The sequence below is a fragment of the Schistocerca piceifrons genome, chromosome 4 (assembly GCF_021461385.2).
Source record: "Schistocerca piceifrons isolate TAMUIC-IGC-003096 chromosome 4, iqSchPice1.1, whole genome shotgun sequence".
Lineage (NCBI taxonomy): Eukaryota > Metazoa > Arthropoda > Insecta > Orthoptera > Acrididae > Schistocerca > Schistocerca piceifrons.
In genome coordinates, this window is record NC_060141.1 from 220706940 (window position 1) to 220725245 (window position 18306).

Genomic DNA, 18306 nt, shown 5'->3' on the forward strand with positions numbered 1-18306 from the left:
CTTTCATCTACATCTATATATACATGATTACTCTGCTATTCACAAGAAAGTGCCTGGAAGAGCATTCAATGAACCACCTTCCAGCTGTCTCTTTACCGTTCTACTCTCGAACGGCGCACAGGAGAAACGAGCACTTAAATTTTTCTGTACGAGCCCTGATTTCTCTTATTTTATCGTGATGATCATTTCTCCCCATGTAGATGGGTGCCAACAGAATTGTTTCTGCAATCAGAAGAGAAAACTGGTAATTGAAATTTCATGACAATATCCTGTAATAAATAAAATTGCCTTTGTTTTAATGATTGCCACTCCAATTGATGTATCATATTTGTGGCACTATCTCCCCTATTTTGCAATAATACCAAACGAGCTGCCCTTCTTTGAACTTTTTCGATGTCACTCGTCAGTCCAACCTGATGCGGATCCCACACCGCACAGCAATACTTCAGGATAGGGCGGACAAGTGTGGTGTAAGCAGTCTCTTTCGTATACGTTTTGCACCTGCTAAGTGTTCCTCCAATGAATCACAGTCTTTGGTTTGCTTGCTCTACCCACAACATTATCTATTTGATCATTCCAAATTAGGTTATTTGTAATTGTAATCCCTAAGTATTTAGATGAATTTACAGCCTTCAGATTTGTGTGACTTATTGCGTAAGCAAAATTTAGCAGATTTCTTTTAGTACTCACGTGAATAACTTCACACCTTTCTTTATTCAGGGTCAACTGCCACTTTTCACACCATACAGATATCATACCTAAATAATTTTGCAATTTGGTTTGGTCATCTGACGACTTTACAAGACAGTAAATGGCAGCGTCATCTGAAGACAATCTAAGAAGGCTACTCAGACTGTTTCCATGTCATTGCTGCAGTGGATGCTGTCATTAGAAATGACCAATGGCGGACAGTGGAAGACATTCGGCTCACATTGGACATCAGTCACATGGTGGAACATGTTCATCCAGAATAACATGTTTCACTTTTTCTTCGCAAGTAGATGAAAGATGTTCATGTAAAAATATTAAGTAGTTAGTATTTACAGAATTTCCCACCTTGCACGCACTTGGCTGACATACATACAAATCTGGAGAAAGACATGCAAGCACAGAACATTCCCAAGATGCCGCTGCAACTGAGTGTCTCCACCTGCTGCAGAGGGGTCACTTATGCTTTGGTGACATGGCTTGGTGGTATAAGAGACAACAATGGATGCACATGGACTCACCCCCACCAAAAAATCCAAAGCCAGGTATGACAGCTCTGAGAAAGTCAACAGGATCTTTTTCTTTGACAGCAAGGGGCTACTGTTCATTGAGTTTCGGCAACACGGTGCCACAATTGGCACACAGCAGTACATGGACACTTTATAACACTTGAAGCATGCCATCAATTGCAAATGCCCAGTAGTGCTGCAGGATAATGCCTGCACACATGTAGCCCAGGTTCTTTTGCTGGGAAGCCCTTACACATCCTCCATACAATCCCTATCTCTCACCATGCGATTTCCATATTTTTGGAGCCTCTAAAAAAAGGCATTCTTGGCCATCGATTTGCTTCAGATGAAGAGGTGCATGTCTGGGTACATTCATGCTTCCACAGGCAACTGGAAAAACATTTTTCCATGAAGGCACTGACCATCTTGTCTCACAGTGGAACAAATGTATTAACAGTTATGGTGATTACTTTTGAAATAAACAGTTTACTTATTTTCCATCTGTCTCACCTCCATTTGACTGCCCCTCATATGTTAAAGAGACAGCAGACTGCAATAAGTAACCAATGGGACTGTCCCTTGGTGGGGAAGACTTAAAGGATGCGATGTTTCAATCATTGCTAATGACAGAACTGCTGGGGAGGCACAATGGACTGTTGACAGTGATAATGGACTGTTACAGGGCAAGCAACCAGGGGCGGCTGTATAGGCTTCGGAGGGCTGCCACCGTGCGCAGCCTTCTCCGGCAATGTGGTCCAGCAGGCAATCATCAGCCACTACCAATAGCAAAATGTCAGCTGTCAGTTTGGGGGACTGGCCAGGAACACGAGAGGATACTAGCTCATGGCATACAGGCTGTACAGGTCACAGCAATATGCAATATACTGTATCAAATTCCTGTCATTGGGAAAAGGGTAGTTTCCAGTCATTGCGAAAAGTGTAGTAACTCCAGAGACTTGCCAAGACATCAGCTCTTAGTTGCCAATAACAATGCAATGCATTGGTTCAGAACTGTTTAATTAATTAACGGGAAATATAGTGCTCAGAAATGGTTTCTTGAACTGATGACGTCTTTCATCAAAGTCTTAAATATCCTAACTAAGAACTTGAATGCTTTCCTGTGGAGTTCTCCTTGGAACACAAGGTAGGAGGAGGTAGGACATAGCTTGAGGCTGCACCGTCAAACCTAAAAAAAGTAAGTGGACATTAACATTACCTATAACTGTAACCACATCCTTTCCCTGAGACGATTCTGTTTCTGACATGGCTTGTTCCTGGAGATGTCATTATGCAAATTAGGCTTTTTCTCAGTATTAGCAGTAGTGTAAGGGCCAGTAGAAGGTAGACTCTTGCTAGTTAAGTTGGGCTTGACTTCTGTGGAGGCTAAATTGGTTTTCTGACATTGCTATTCTATCAACTGCATTCTGTGTTTGTGTTATGCACGAGAAGTGAGAGTTTTATATGAAAGAATTTACATGTCAAAGTTAGCAGCACAGTGTTTTGACGCAATGAAAAAGGCAAGCGACTGGCGGGTATGAGCTGTGGGGTAGTGATTCCTGGCCCCCCCTACCTTTTTTTTTTCCTGGCAGGTTACAGCGGGCAAGCGAGATCTGTGCCGGTGTTTTCATTTGCAGAGATGGCTGCTGAGAGTCGCAATACAATAAATGAAAGCACTAGGATAGGAACATAAACAGAGGTTTAAATGTCTCGAAAAACTTGGGAGTAAAACACCAAATTAATATGGATGATGATAGGATTCTTGTCAGCACATCACTGAGGACTTAGTAGGAGACAAAAAAAACTACAAAGTTTCAGTGGATAAAGTAGTAGAACCCTAGCTTAACTAACAGAATGACAAAGACCTACAAGGTGTACAACTTTGCTTCCGCCGTTTGCCGATAGGTGGCGGCAACAGTAAGTAGCGGTCAAAAGAAACAGATCGCAGATGTCGGGGAGATAGCTTGGACCTTGGTCAACATAACCTCATTCAAACATTAGTCGATTTGTGTCTGCATCATAAAGTTTTCTTGATTAAAAATTTCAGTTTACGAGCCTAATTCTCATCATTTGCGGGAGTTGTTACAGTTTTGTTTCAATATGAAGAAAACAGGAGGTGATTCTCCTCAAATGCTCTTAAGTACATGTGGTAAGGACGCTATTAGTGAAAGAACGTGTCGTAAGTGGTTTCAACGCTTTAAGAACAGTGATTTTAACGGCGTAGACCGACATATTGGTGGAAGAGAGAATGTTTTCAAAGATGCAAAATTGGAGACATTGCTGAGTGAATACTCGCGTCAAACTCAAGAAGATTTGGCACGATTAGTGGGAGTGACACAGCAAGCCATTTCAAAATGTCTCAAGGCTATGGGCATGATTCAGAAAGAAGGAACTCCAGTCCCGTGTGAGCTGAAACCAAGAGACATGAAACGGCATTTGTGAACAGTTGCTTCAGATGCGAAAATGGAAGGGGTTTTTGCACCGCATTGTGACCGGGGATGAAAAATGGGTTCATTACAATAACCGTAAACGCAAAAAATCACGGGGATATCCCGGGCATGCTTCCACGTCGACAGCCAAATCGAATATTCACGGCTCCACAATAATGCTCTGCATTTGGTGGGACCGGCTGGGAGTCGTGTACTATGAGATGTTAAAACCAAGAGAAACACTCACAGGTGCTCGTTACTTAACACAATTAATGCATTTGAGCAGAGCATTAAAAGAAAAACGGCCGCAATACAGCGATAAGCACAACAAAGTGATTTAGCAGCACGACAATGCTTGACCCCACGTTGAAAACGAGGTCAAAACGTACTTGGAAACGTTCAAATGGGAAGTCCTACTCCATCCACCGTATTCTCCAGACATTGCTCCCTCTGACTACCACCTGTTTAGATCAATGGCCCATGGCCTGGCTGACCAACACTTCTGATCTCATGAAGAAGTCACAAATTGGATTGACTTGTGGATCGCTTCAAAAGATGAACAATTTTTTTTGAGGCAGAATTCATAAACGGCCCGAAAGTTGGGAGAAAGTAGTGGCCAGTGATGGAAAATACTTTTAATGATACATGTGTAACCAATTTGTTTCACTAAAGCCTCAAAAACTGGGGGAAAAAATGGTGGAAGCAAAATTGTACACCTTGTATACAATAAAAGGAAGCTGGGGGATCCATTGCAAGCACTGAATGAGTTGGTACAACACTTTAGCCTCAAAACAGCAAACTGGTGACCAACGGCAGGAAGGCTTCAGCTGGAAGTCTTCTGGATGCATTTTTTAAGAAACTGATTCAAATTATACAGGAAACCAAATTATTCTCAAAGGCATTTGAAAACTAAGGGGTAATGCTGGTAGAGGTAGCAAAACAATTTTCATTCACAAAGATCAAATGAAGAAATGACAAACCTTTCATTTTACCATTTTACTTTCTAATACAACAACATTGAGACTTATGAGTGAAACCAAAATCATCACTACACATTCACTCCCACTTTAATTTTCTGTTAATTGTGATGACAATTTATTACACTTTGTAACAACTGAACACAAATATGACATTTGTTATGTAAATCACAGCCTCTATAAAACAAAAATTACTTATCTTTTTATTTAACATGTAAATACTTGTCTGTGTGTGTTTTGTAGCTCACAAGTTTTACAGGTCCATTTCAGATTGAAAATCACAGGCCACAGCCAGACTTCCAAAGCTGATTATACACAGAATTATCTACTTACTACCTGTGTCCTATCTTACAAGCTCTTACTCTGGCACTTGTACAGTAACATAAAACTTTTGCACGTAAAAAACAGAACAGCAAGACGCATCAAACCATATTACTTTCCAAGTAGTCTCTCTTTTCATCTTCTACAGATTCCAAATGCGTCTTCAAAAATTCTTCCACTGAATCGGTATTCCATTTATCAATTGCCAGTACCTGTAAAAAATTTGTAATACAATTGTGTGTTTGTAAGTTCTGTACAGTGATAAGATAACATAGAAAGAACATGAAAAATATTAAAACTATGACTTCACTATTTCAACATCTAGGAACATGTGAGGTAATACTGGCCCTATGACTTGTCTTAAGAGATAGTCAAAACTTACATTTGTAGATTTGGTACATGCTTTTAACAACACTGACTCAAATGCTTGCTTTAAAATTCTGATGGCTGCAGAGATAAAATACTCCGAGTTAAATGCTATTCACAATTTTGTACAAAAGGCAGACTTCAGTTGTAAGAGTCAATGGATGAGAAAGAGAATCAGTAGTCTAGGAGGCAGAGAGAGTTGTAGCCTCTCGATGTTATTCAATCTGCACACTATGCAAGAAGTAAAGAAAATGAAGGAAATACTCAGAAAAATGCATGAAAGCTCAGAGAGAAGAAATAAAAACTGAGGTTTGCAAAAAATATTAAAATTCTGTCAGAGGCAGCAAGGTACTTGGAATAGCCACTGAATGGAATGGATCATGCTTTGGAAGGAACTTGCAAGATTAACACCAACAAATATAAAACAAAGCTAATTGAATGTAGTTGAATTAATTGAAGTGGTGCACATAGAATTAGATTCAGAAATGAGACAATAAAAGCAGTAGATACGTTTTGTTATTTGGGCAGCAAATTAACCAATGATGGCCGAAGTCGGGAGGATAAAAAATGCAAAATGGCAATAGCAAGAAAACATTCTACAGGTATCTGTATGGAATTCAGCCTTGTGAAGAAGTGAAACATGGATGATAAGAAGTTTAAAATACATGGAAATTCATTATCACTCATTTTCAAAAACAACGTAATGCATTGGAAATCAAAATGGTGGATAATAATATCGAAAATGCATTGTTTCAAAAGTAATCAATAATTTTTAATAAGGTCCTTGCAGTGGGATTGGTTAATCCAGTACTTGTGGAAATTTGTTAATCATATTTGTTTAAAAAATTTCAGTTTTCAAAAATTTTACAGTCATGCGACAACACATTAGACCTGAGATACGGGGAAGATGGGCAGTGTCTCCCAGACGACCGAGAGTAATTGTTCACACATAGTAAGACATTTATTACTGACTACTGGACAATAATCATAGTGTGCCATCTGACTCTTTTCTGTGTGGTGTTGTCATTGTGTGTGTTTGTTGAGTGTGTTTGTACACACTTACACACAAATTAACACACAGAGTTGCAAACATCCTAACGAGACAGGGTTTCCAAATAGCATATAAGACTGGGCAAACCCTCCAATCACACATAAGCCAACTAGCTACCAAGAGGGATAAATTCCAATGATCATACATAAACTTGAACGTCAAAGTTGTGATGCAGTATATATATAGGCATGACATGCAGAAATTTTAAAATATGATACAAAGAACATATCAGCTGTTGGAAGTACGAAACAAACCATTCCACATTTGCAGAACATTTAATACACCATAACCACCATCCTAAAACATGGAACAAGAAATGAAAATAATGAGAATAAGCAACCATGACAAACATATTACACAAATGCAAGAGAACTTCCACATTCAGAAAGCCATTGCTGAAAAGAAATGTGTGATAAATGAATAAACACACATCAGTACAGGCTCCCTACTACACTTAATAAAAGAATGATAAGATAAAAAAAACCTGCCCCGCGCGCCAGCGCGCCCCTTACAAGACTATGACAAACAATTACCCCAGCTTTCATCTTGGTCAGCCCAGCAGATGCTTTAATATAAAAAATTGTGAACACAAGGATGCTTTTAGACTAAAAAGTTTAAGTAAATCTGCAATCGCCATTCATATGGCTCAACATTGATACATTGTTTCTAACATTAAAAGTATTTTATACCACCAACAAAGGCAATAAAATAAAACTCCTAGAAGAATTTGAAATTTGCAAACACACAATTTCCTCCACTGTGGTCTAAATGAGTAACTTGAGCTATCGAAAAAAAATTTCTATCCGAGTTCCTTGGGCTTTTCATTAAATTAGACAGAGACTTCCAACAGATACAAGTCTGAAAAAGAATATCCCTGATGGAACAGACAACACACCTTCACTACCTAGCATCATAACTACAATACAAGAGGAAGAGCACAGACCAAAACCACCATACTTAAGTAGGCACTCATAGTACCTCAATAACAAATATTTTAAATTGTTTACATTTCCTAAAACATGCCATAACTATAACCTGCATATTTTTATATTTGAAATAACCTGTTTTTGACATCAGTATAAAGTTTATTAAACCAAAGATTTAATATTTAGCAACAGTGTAACATCCTCCCACCCTTCACCTTTTTAATTTTATTCCTTCAATTAACTTACAAACTGTGATTTGTGTCTGTGTGTGTCTATGTATTTAAGTTTTAGTACGCAGTCTGACGGCTTTGTAATGTTTCATTAAGTTTCCACTGGCACCAGTTATTAAAAAAACTGAAAACAATTTGTCCTATAGTTCTTGAATAATAAGTTAATTCTTAGAGCAAAAGCATATTTCTATTAGTCACATGTTGCACTTTTCACATATTCTGAGTTTCTTTTATATCTGTGTTTGATAGCTTAGTGTAGGGAACTACCTGCAATGTTTTTTTGCATAACACAACTGGTACACACTATAGCGACAAGTTATCGTCATCAGCCATCATCTGCTGTATTTGTTTCATTTGCCAATGGAAATTGTGTGTGCCATCACAGATGATATTGCAGTGAAAAGTCACTGAATGCAATGTTCACTGTTCTGATAAATAACATTATTGTTCTACATAATTCAGTGAGTAGATAATTTACACAAAGTAACAGGCTTGGAAGATACACATCTAACAAAGTCTAACAGTCCCAATCACAGCTCTACTGACAACTGGTAACCCTAACATGATCCAAGCCTAAAGAACTACACAAGGAGATGATTACAAGAGGCAAAGAGACTCCCGAGTATTGCGATTAGCAGTACACTTGCCACCATTCTGGCCACACAATCCCACACTATGGTTCCCTTAAGTGCAGGCAAGTTTTAATAATGCAAGAATTACCATGGATTAAATGATGTTTACCTTGGTATTGAGCCAACTAGGCCATTAATATGTTGATGAAGTTCAAAATGATATAACTGCATTGCCAGTGGAATAATCTTACAGGACACTAAAAACTGAGCTCATCTGAAGAGTAGCTGCTTCACAAGAAGTCCACATATGAGAATTGGTCATGCAAGAAGACAAAATAGCATGATCACATCGCCTGTTTGTTAGTGACAGGAGGTCTAGACTGAAATATTTAGTAGATACAGGTTCTGATTCGAGCACACTGCCACAGACCTCTGTACATCACTCCCAGAAATGAACCACATTCTGTTTGTTGGTTACTAATAACTCCACAATATCAACATATTTAACTCTACACATGAAATTTGATTTGAGACTACACCAAGCATTGATCCAGAACTTAACTGTCATCAATGTCTCAGAGCCAATTAATGGCATGGATTTCCTGGCATATTAACAGCTGATGCTGAATGTTATGAATTCTTGACTTTTAGACAGTTTGACTCGCCTGACTGCAATCAGGTTCGACAGCAGCATGACCACACACACAGCACTAAATTGATGCAATCGAAGGACTGTAATAGCATTTTTATGAAAACAACAAACAGCCCTCTAGTATATGTAGGTTGGGTCACTCCACGTAAAATCATGCAGATTTTCATGAAACTTTGCACATTTGCTTATACTTGTGGCATTAGAACTTGTGCAAAATCTTTTTGTTCCCAGAGTAATAAAACTTTTTTTTTATATCAAATTTTAAATGTAGTGATATTCTGATAACAGGGCTCTGCAAGAATGCCAACTCAAAATGGTACTTATCTACATAAATGCCCATAGCTCAGATGTTTATGGAGCTTTTCATTTGGATTTTTTTATAAGTTAACAGAAGCACATACTTAAAAAGACATGTAATTATTTAAGCAGCAAAGTTACAAAGAACAATACAAAAAAATTAATGTGTGTCACTTTCCAGTTTCCAGAAAAAGTACAGACACGTTGAAAAATGCTTATATCACATTTCTCCAACCTGGTGGTAACTTATAATTGGTCTTAAATAATTCCCAAGACAGTACACACTGCAATAAAATAAAATTGTTAATAGGTTTTCTAGAAATGGACACACAAAGAAATCTGAAATCACAAAACTTTGTGTTATGACGAAAAAAAAAATCATTCTAAGTAAGATCATCCACATCTGACACCCACTGCTTCAGATTTTCATGAAAATTTTTCTACTTGTTACTTTCTGCATGGCAATGTCAACGCAAAATTTTAAATAAGATTTGAACTCCTCATGGCAGATGTGCTTACTCCCCATATAAATGGGGTAAAATACCATCTCCTCAGTGTGACTGTAGAGAAAATCAGACCATCAGCCACATTGTTGAAGAGTGTTCCAGAAGAGCCTATAATGGTAGCCCCGCCGACTTCCTGCTCGAAACTCCCGAGTCGATACATTATATTAATAGACTATGTTTGTTTGTAATCCTTAAAATTTGTTATATTAGTGATGTTTGTTTGCAATTATTAACGTTTGTTATAGTAGTGATTTGCCTGTTCTGTCTTATGTGTCTGTATTGCCATACAATAAATAAATAAAATTCTCCTGATACTTCATGTAGTTGAGGGGAAAAAATGGAATTTTTTTACAAACATAAATGCTGCAACTAAACTTTGTCATTTGGATTGCGTTACTTCAGACAAAAATAGTAATAATAATAATAATAATAATAATAATAGAAAGTATCTTATTTTCAACACATTGTCATATTTCCCCAGATGTCACTGAAGGGATGTATCTTTATTGGAAAAATAATAACTATTCTTGACTTCTGGGAATATAGAAAATCAACTTAAGCTGTTGTGATCCAAACAATTATTTTTAAATATGTAAAACACTTTCTGACAGCTGATACAAGACTTATTTTTATTGAAACTCTGATATTATTATTATTATTTTTTAAAGGGTACCCTGAGTTTTGATGGATATTGGATGTTCATTTAACATATATCACATTATTTTCAGAAGATTATTCAAATCACATTCTGTAAACTGACAACCTATAGTAAGGCTTCCTGATAGAAGTACAGAGCCAAAAGTTATAAATTTAATTTAAACATTTTCATTACATGTGTTAACTATATTTAGTATCTTTAAACAACAATTATCCTAGCCACACTAATGTTAATTTCGAATGTACATGTTCAGCAGTGAAGATCCATGAAACTATCAATGAAACTTCTTAAGAGCATTTCTGTTTTAATCTACTGTAACAAATTATAATCTGTTAACTTCATATATTTTTTATTAAAGTAATACATTCTGCCTAATTGTGTTGATTTAGGCACACCAACAGCACATTAAATGTTTTCCAAAGGCACAAAACAAGAGTCTTCCTTCTCAGGCAGAAAGGATGACACTGCTGGTACAAGTGGGCGGAGAAAAAGTAGTTCAAAGTCTGCTCCTCCTCCACAGGCATTTCCGATGAAGGCAAGTACCACCTGTCATCTTGTACAACTGCTACAAAAGAATTTTGTTGAGGACAAGTGCATGGCCACTGTGGGACATTTTCATTAAATGAAAATATCAAGGAAGGCTTTTCAGAAGAAGTTACTTTTCTAATCTCTAAAGAAACACGAGAAAGTGGTGTGTAATGGTGAAAGTTCCTGGCACCAGGTATTGTGCGGTTTGTCAAAAATCTCTTCTCAGGGTTCTTGTGTAAGAAATCTACATTGATTTTCTCTAAGAAGTGAAAAAAACATTTGTCAATATTAGCTTTGCAGAAAATGTAAGCACTAGATACAGTTGTTATTTGTGTATCATCCACCAGTTGAAGACTAGCTCTTCTCAATGTATGTTTTATAGTTCTCCCAAACCATTGCACACAGAGTTACCACAGCTAGTGGCAAAAAAGGAGTGCTCAGCCTCAACAGAAAAATCTGTTTTTGTGCTCACAAAATGATTTAAAGCTTTTTCTATTCTTATATTGAGCAGCACATCCATCAGTGAAATAATGCACTTTCTTCACTTGTGGGTAATGCTCTGTCAGCCACTTAACCATTTCTTTCTGGACGGCATCAACAAATCATACATCATGTTCCATATCATCACTTTTAAAGCTGTGGTTCACAGTTACCAATTTACTTTCTTCATTTACCACATAGACACACAGGAGATGGATTGTCCAGTGGCAACCCTGAATTTCACTCTGGATTACTGAACTGTAGCTTTCGGTGTAGTCCATTAAAAGAATTGCTTTTTCCAGGGTTAGATTTTCTTTCAATTTTTTCAGTTATTTTGACTGACACTTGGATATAGTAGTAGTAGTATGGTATTCTGCCTTACGGCAGGTCTTGTCATGGGTTAAGCCTCTTCCGCTTTTGTCTGTCCACAGCAAGTCTTTTCATTTCTGAACATTTGTCTCCTTTGATATTTTCCACCATTCGATATCTTCTTTTTGATATCTTCTTCCCCTTTTCCCTCCACCATTCCTTCCTTCAATAAACAGTCCCTCTTCAAACAATGTCTATTCCAGTTCAGTTTTCTCTTTCTGATGACTTTCAGCATGTTTCTTTCTTCTCTAACTCTTCTTAATACTGCTTCATTTCTTATTCAGTCTTCCTATTTCACTTTTTCTATTCTTCTCCATATCCACATCTCTAGTGCCTCCAGTCTTCTTTCATCTTCCTTCCTCAATGTCCAGGTCTCCACACCATATAGTGCAACACTCCAGATGCAACATTTGGCACGTCTTTTCCTCAGATCTTTGTTTCGTGGTCCACAAAGTAATTTGTTTCCTCTTGAATCCTTCTTTTGCCATTGCAATTCTTTTCCTATTTTCTGTTGAGCAATACATATCATCCCTTATTACACTTCCCAAGTAATTGAAGTTATTCACTTGCTCTATTTCCTCTCCCTCTATTTTCTTATGGCATTTTCTCCCCTTTCCTCCAATTACCATGCTTTTCGTCGCTCTCTGACACCCTATACAAACTACTCTCCTTCCATCAAAACTTTCACTAATAATTTCCTCGAGATATACAGGGTGATTCAAAAAGAATACCACAACTTTAAAAATGTGTATTTAATGAAAGAAACATAATATAACCTTCTGTTATACATCATTACAAAGAGTATTTAAAAAGGTTTTTTTTCACTCAAAAACAAGTTCAGAGATGTTCAATATGGCCCCCACCAGACACACGAGCAATATCAACCCGATACTCCAACTCGTTCCACACTCTCTGTAGCATATCAGACGTAACAGTTTGGATAGCTGCTGTTATTTCTCGTTTCAAATCATCAATGGTGGCTGGGAGAGGTGGCCGAAACACCATATCCTTAACATACCCCCATAAGAAAAAATCGCAGGGGGTAAGATCAGGGCTTCTTGGAGGCCAGTGATGAAGTGCTCTGTCACGGGCTGCCTGGCGGCCGATCCATCGCCTCGGGTAGTTGACGTTCAGGTAGTTATGGACAGATAAGTGCCAATGTGGTGGCGCTCCATTCTGCTGAAATATGAATTATTGTACTTCTTGTTTGAGCTGAGGGAACAGCCAATTCTCTAACATCTCCAGATACTGTAGTCCAGTTACAGTAGCACCATCGAAGAAAAAGGGACCAAAAACTTTATTGGCTGAAATGGCACAGAAAACGTTCACCTTAGGCGAGTCACGTTCATACTGAGTTGTTTCCCGCGGATACTCAGTGCCCCATATACAGACATTGTGACGGTTGACTTTCCCGTTAGTGTGGAAAGTTGCTTCATCACTAAACACAATCTTTGAAACGAAAGATTCATCTGTTTCCATTTGAGCAAAGATAAAATCACAGAAATCGATTCTTTTAATCTTATCAGCTGCAGACAGTGCTTGAACCAATTTCAGACGATAAGGTTTCATAACTAACCTTTTTCGTAGGACTCTCCATACAGCTGATTGTGGAATTTGCAGCTCTCTGCTAGCTCTGCGAGTCGATTTTCCTGGGCTGCGAACAAATGCTTGCTGGATGCGTGCTACATTTTCATCACTCGTTCTCGGCCGTCCAGAACTTTTCCCTTTGCACAAACACCCATTCTCTGTAAACTGTTTATACCAACGTTTAATACACCACCTATCAGGAGGTTTAACACCATACTTCGTTCGAAATGCACGCTGAACAACTGTCGTCGATTCACTTCTGCCGTACTCAATAGCACAAAAAGCTTTCTGTTGAGCGGTCGCCATCTTAGCATCAACTGACGCTGACGCCTAGTCAACAGCGCCTCAAGCGAACAAATGTACAACTAAATGAAACTTTATAGCTCCCTTAATTCGCCGACAGATAGTGCTTAGCTCTGCCTTTTGTCGTTGCAGAGTTTTAAATTCCTAAAGTTGTGGTATTCTTTTTGAATCACCCTGTATATTGAACAGTGTTGGTGATAAGCAACAACCTTGTCTTACTCCTCTTCCCAGTTCAATTTCTTCACTCATCACACCACCTATTCCTACTCTTTCTCTCTGGTTCAAATACAAATTTCTAATTAGCCATCTATCCCTCCAGTCAACTCCATGTTTTCTTAGGATTTCCATCAGTTTGTCCCATCTGACACAGTCAAAAGCCTTCTCAAGATCAATAAACACAATATACACCTTCCTTTTCTTCTCCATGTACCTCTCTCCTATCACTCTCAGTAGCCCAATGGCATCTCTAGTTCCCATTCCTTGCCTGAAACCAAAGTGTTCATCTCCTATTACGCAATTCAGCTTTCCGTATAGCCTTCTGTTGAGTGTCCTCAGCAAGACTTTGGCTGCATGCGATATCAGGCTCACTGTTCTATGTTCCTCACACTTTTTGCTGTTCTCTCTCTTTTCTATAGGTATTAAGATGCATTCTGAGAAGTCCTTTGGCCATTTTCCTGTCAAGTATATTTGATTACACAATTCAATCAGCTCCCTTTTGCCATCTTTCTCCAATGATTAACAGTTCTGCAGGAATCTCTTCAATTCCCACTGCCTTTCCATTTTTCATTTCCTTCATACATTTTTAAATCTCACTAGTCAGTATTGCATTTCCTTTGTCATCATCTGCAACTTTATCTTCTTCTTCTATCCCGAGATGATCTTCACTTGGTTGGCTGTCTGCAGCGTATAGCCATTATATATATTCTTCCCATCTTATCATTATTTCTTGGGGTTCATGCACCATTTTACCGTCTGCTGCCTCTACTTCCTTTAGTCCTTTGTTGTTCCTCTTTTCAACAAAAGATATCAAATTGATTACATAATGATACAACAAAGATACCAAAATTCCCTAAAGAGTGTCAAAAGCTATCTAGGAGGAGATATTTATTCAGATCATATATTAGTAATAGCTGAGGTTCTAGTTAAATTGAAAAGAACCTGGAAAGGACAAAAGAGAGAGCACATTAACTTTGAGAAACTGAAAGACAAAGGCAATTGTGAAAAATTAGATAATGCATATTGTAAAATCATGATGAAAGGACAGGAAACAGAATGCACAGAAGGAAGATGGGATCATTTTAAAAATTGGATCAGAAAGGCAGCTAAGGAAACACTTGTAGTCAAGGAGAAGAAAAAAGTAAAGAAAGAATGCTTAACACCAGGTATGATAACCAAGATGGATGATTGCAGGACATGGAAAACTGTAAACACAGAAGAAGGGAAGTGCAACTACAAGAGGTTAAATAATGAATTAAGAAGGAAGACAGAAAAAGAAAAGGAGAAATGGCTGACAGAAAAGTTTGACAAGATAGAGAAATTAGAGAAAGAAGGAAAATATGATTTGATGTACAAAGAAGCAATGGATTTGACCTTCAGGGAAGAGACACTTAGATATAAACGAGTGTGCTTTAAGTGCTTGTAATTTTGTTACCAACAAGTCTATGTATTCAACAACAGTTTTAGACTGCTTTACCAATTCCACCCTATGATCTGTGTTTATCCACTGGCTGAACTCACTTTCATCATCGGCATATTTGTAAGCTCATTTCGTTTTCAAAACATGATTCACTTTTCTAGCTTCTTTTTGCCATCTGAAGCCTTGCTATGATTTGGAATGGAGTGAAGTTTTAAAGGAGAGCACACCAAATCACGTAAAGTTTTATTTGCATCCTCAATACTTTGATTTTTTAGTAATGACTCATGAAATGTCACCTCTGGATCATCTGCATCATTTTCATTTCTATCACTGATGTCAGTTTCCTGTTCACAAATCTTACAACATGTTGTGCACAGTTTTTGGCCTGGTTTTACAGATTCTTTTAGCACTTCTTGTTTTAGGCAAAGACTACCGAACTGATCTCAAAGAAAAAAAGCTGTGTGTGTTTTTTTAAAGGATCACAACAAGTTCTTTGATGAGTTTCAAAAACTTTTAAGCAATACCACCTGTGGTGTCCATATACAGTAGCACTTTCTAGATCTTGTGGAAAGCTTATATTGGATCACAGAAATATCAAATCTTGTTGGTCTTCACTTAGCTCTTATTTTTTGTAGAGTTCTTACTAAGGTACACACTGTCAAATGACATGGTGTTTTTAGTAATTTTCCAACAGTGTACGAATTCTCATTTTATACCGCAATTAACTGAGAACCAATTAACTTAAAACATACTTTATACAAGTGGAATGATAGGGTCGCATCACAAAGATATGACCTGTCTCACAGAAAGACAAAGAGCAACTGAGGCCAAATAGACTAACTGCTGCATGCCAATTAATCTCAATAATGAATTTCATAAATTTTTGCATTTTTTCCATGCCCATAAAGGTTTCAAACAAGCTACTGCTGACTAAAAACACTTTTTTATCACTGTGAACAGCTGACAGGCTGAACACACAACTCATATATTATAGTCTTCGAAAAATTAATGAATTAGTCAAATGAAAGGAAATAAATTTTCACACTTAAAGTTAACTTGACTGCCTAGAATGAGTTATACTTAAATATACTAATTTGATATCCTTGCATCTGAGGTAGTGAAACAGTGACTGAATGAACTTACTTAAAATGACCCTTTTCCATCACAGCCAAAAGTATTTTGATTTCAGATGTGTGTGCCAATAAGCAGAAGACCCATTAAAATTTTTTTCTTTATTACAAAGATTGCAATCTAGGGGCTTAAGACCAAAATGAGGTTCCTAGAAGGTTGGAGAAATGTGATATAAGCATTTTTCGACATCCTCGCAATTTTTCCAAAATTGGAAATTGACGTACATTAACATTAAAAAAAAAAAATTCTTTGTAACTTTACTGCTTCAATAACTCAATACGTGTTAACTATATGGCTTACTTAACTTCTGAAAGAAATTCCAAATCAAAAGCTTCATAACACCTGAGTTATGGGTGTTTATGTAGACAAGTTCCATTTTGCATTGACATTCTTGCAGAGCCCAGATATCACAGTATCAACACATTTAAAACTCGATATAAAATAAAGTTTTAGTCTGAGACAAAAGAGATTTTACTGAAGTTCATATGTTATAAATATAAGCAAATGTGAAAAGTTTTGTGAAAATCTGAGATAGGGTTACAAATCCTTGTATTATTGCACGTTTTGATGTGGAATGACCCAGCCTACATGTTTGAATCCATATCACCTGGCATTAGCTAAGGGCGAGTTTGCTACCATGTTAAAAGAAGGTAATATCCCACCAAGTGATCCACAGTTGTCTCCGCTGCACCTGGTTCCTAAGAAGAGTGAAGTATGGTATCCATGCGCCGATTATAGAATGCTTAATGCAAGGATCGTCCCAGACCATTACCCAGTTTCATTGCTGCAAGATTATCATGCAACGATCTTTAGTGTACTGGTGGCAGAAGACACACCAAAACCAGCAATTATTACACCATTCTGGGGTTGTTCGACAGCATGTTTATGACCTCTGATTTACACAATGCAGCTCAAACCTGGCAAAGATTGATTGAGGCCTTGTGTACCTTGAAGGTATCTTTATCTTTTCGACCATTGAAGGATGTCAACAACACCTCTCTGAGATGTTCAAAATGTTGGAATAGTACAGTGTCTCTTATCATAGTTTACTATATATCCAGGAAACCTGAAGTCTATTTTCTCGATTGTCAAACATTATCTTCTGGCTCCCTTCCCCTACTGGAAAACGATGAAGCTATTCTATGAATACAGAAGCCAAGCACTACCAAGGAGATACGTCAATTACTCAGGATGCTAAATTTTTATCATCATCATCTCCCATGGAGCAGCACATAGCTACATGAACCGTTAACTGCAGCACTTTCTGGCTGTGCGATCAAAGGAAACTCTCTGGTGCAGTGGATTGAGGAAATGAGCTCCGTCTTTGACCCTACAAAACATCACATGGTGAAAGCTCCACTTCTGGTGCATCTTAAGCTTGATGCACCCTTAGTGACTGTGGCTCATGCAAACCCAACAGCTGTACATGCCATATTACAATAACAGCTGGAACAGCTAGCCTTTTATTCTCATAAACTGTCACCACTGCAAAAAAGTGGAGTGCTTATGACTGAGGACTTCTCACTGTGTATGAAGCTATCATATACTTCTGACCACAGATAGAAATGAGATTTCACCATCTATACGGACCATAAATTGTTAACAATTATATTCAGACAGTCCTAGTCGCCGATGCACTGACAACACCAACCCTAGTGGTGCTTTATGGACCGACTGAGGGACTGCTAGAATGACTGCAAAATTACGTTGTTACTAAATAGACGGCCAAATATCTAAACCACGCTCCACAAATCACCGCATGACTGGCTATGGAGGGTACTTTGGTACCACTATTATTTCACCACAATCCTGTTTACATTGTGAGCACTTTGTTGTGGCAAGAACACTTGTCGGCAAACCTTCATACGAATGCTGATTTTTCTCCTTTTATCCAGGAATGATAATTTTGTGAGCTGTATGTTGTCAGAAGCAATACACTGCCCAACTTTTCTCACAACATACACTCATAATTTCAACAGTAAACACCTTTGTGATGCACAACACATCTTGCAGCACCTACCACTGGAGTTTGACAAGTACCTTTGTAGCACTCTCATATTCACTAAACAAACC

At 37.8% G+C, this 18306-nt stretch overlaps 1 protein-coding gene across 1 annotated transcript in view; it reads right to left on the minus strand.

Annotated features, from left to right (window-relative positions):
- Positions 1 to 4692: 4692 nt before the first annotated feature.
- LOC124795289 (selenoprotein F) overlaps positions 4693 to 18306 on the minus strand; it is a 40298-nt gene continuing 26684 nt past the window's right edge. Inside the window, exon 5 of the mRNA XM_047259247.1 lies at positions 4693 to 5153. Coding sequence (XP_047115203.1) covers positions 5043 to 5153 — 111 coding nt within the window. The 3' untranslated portion in view covers positions 4693 to 5042. The remainder of the gene's footprint in view (positions 5154 to 18306) is intronic.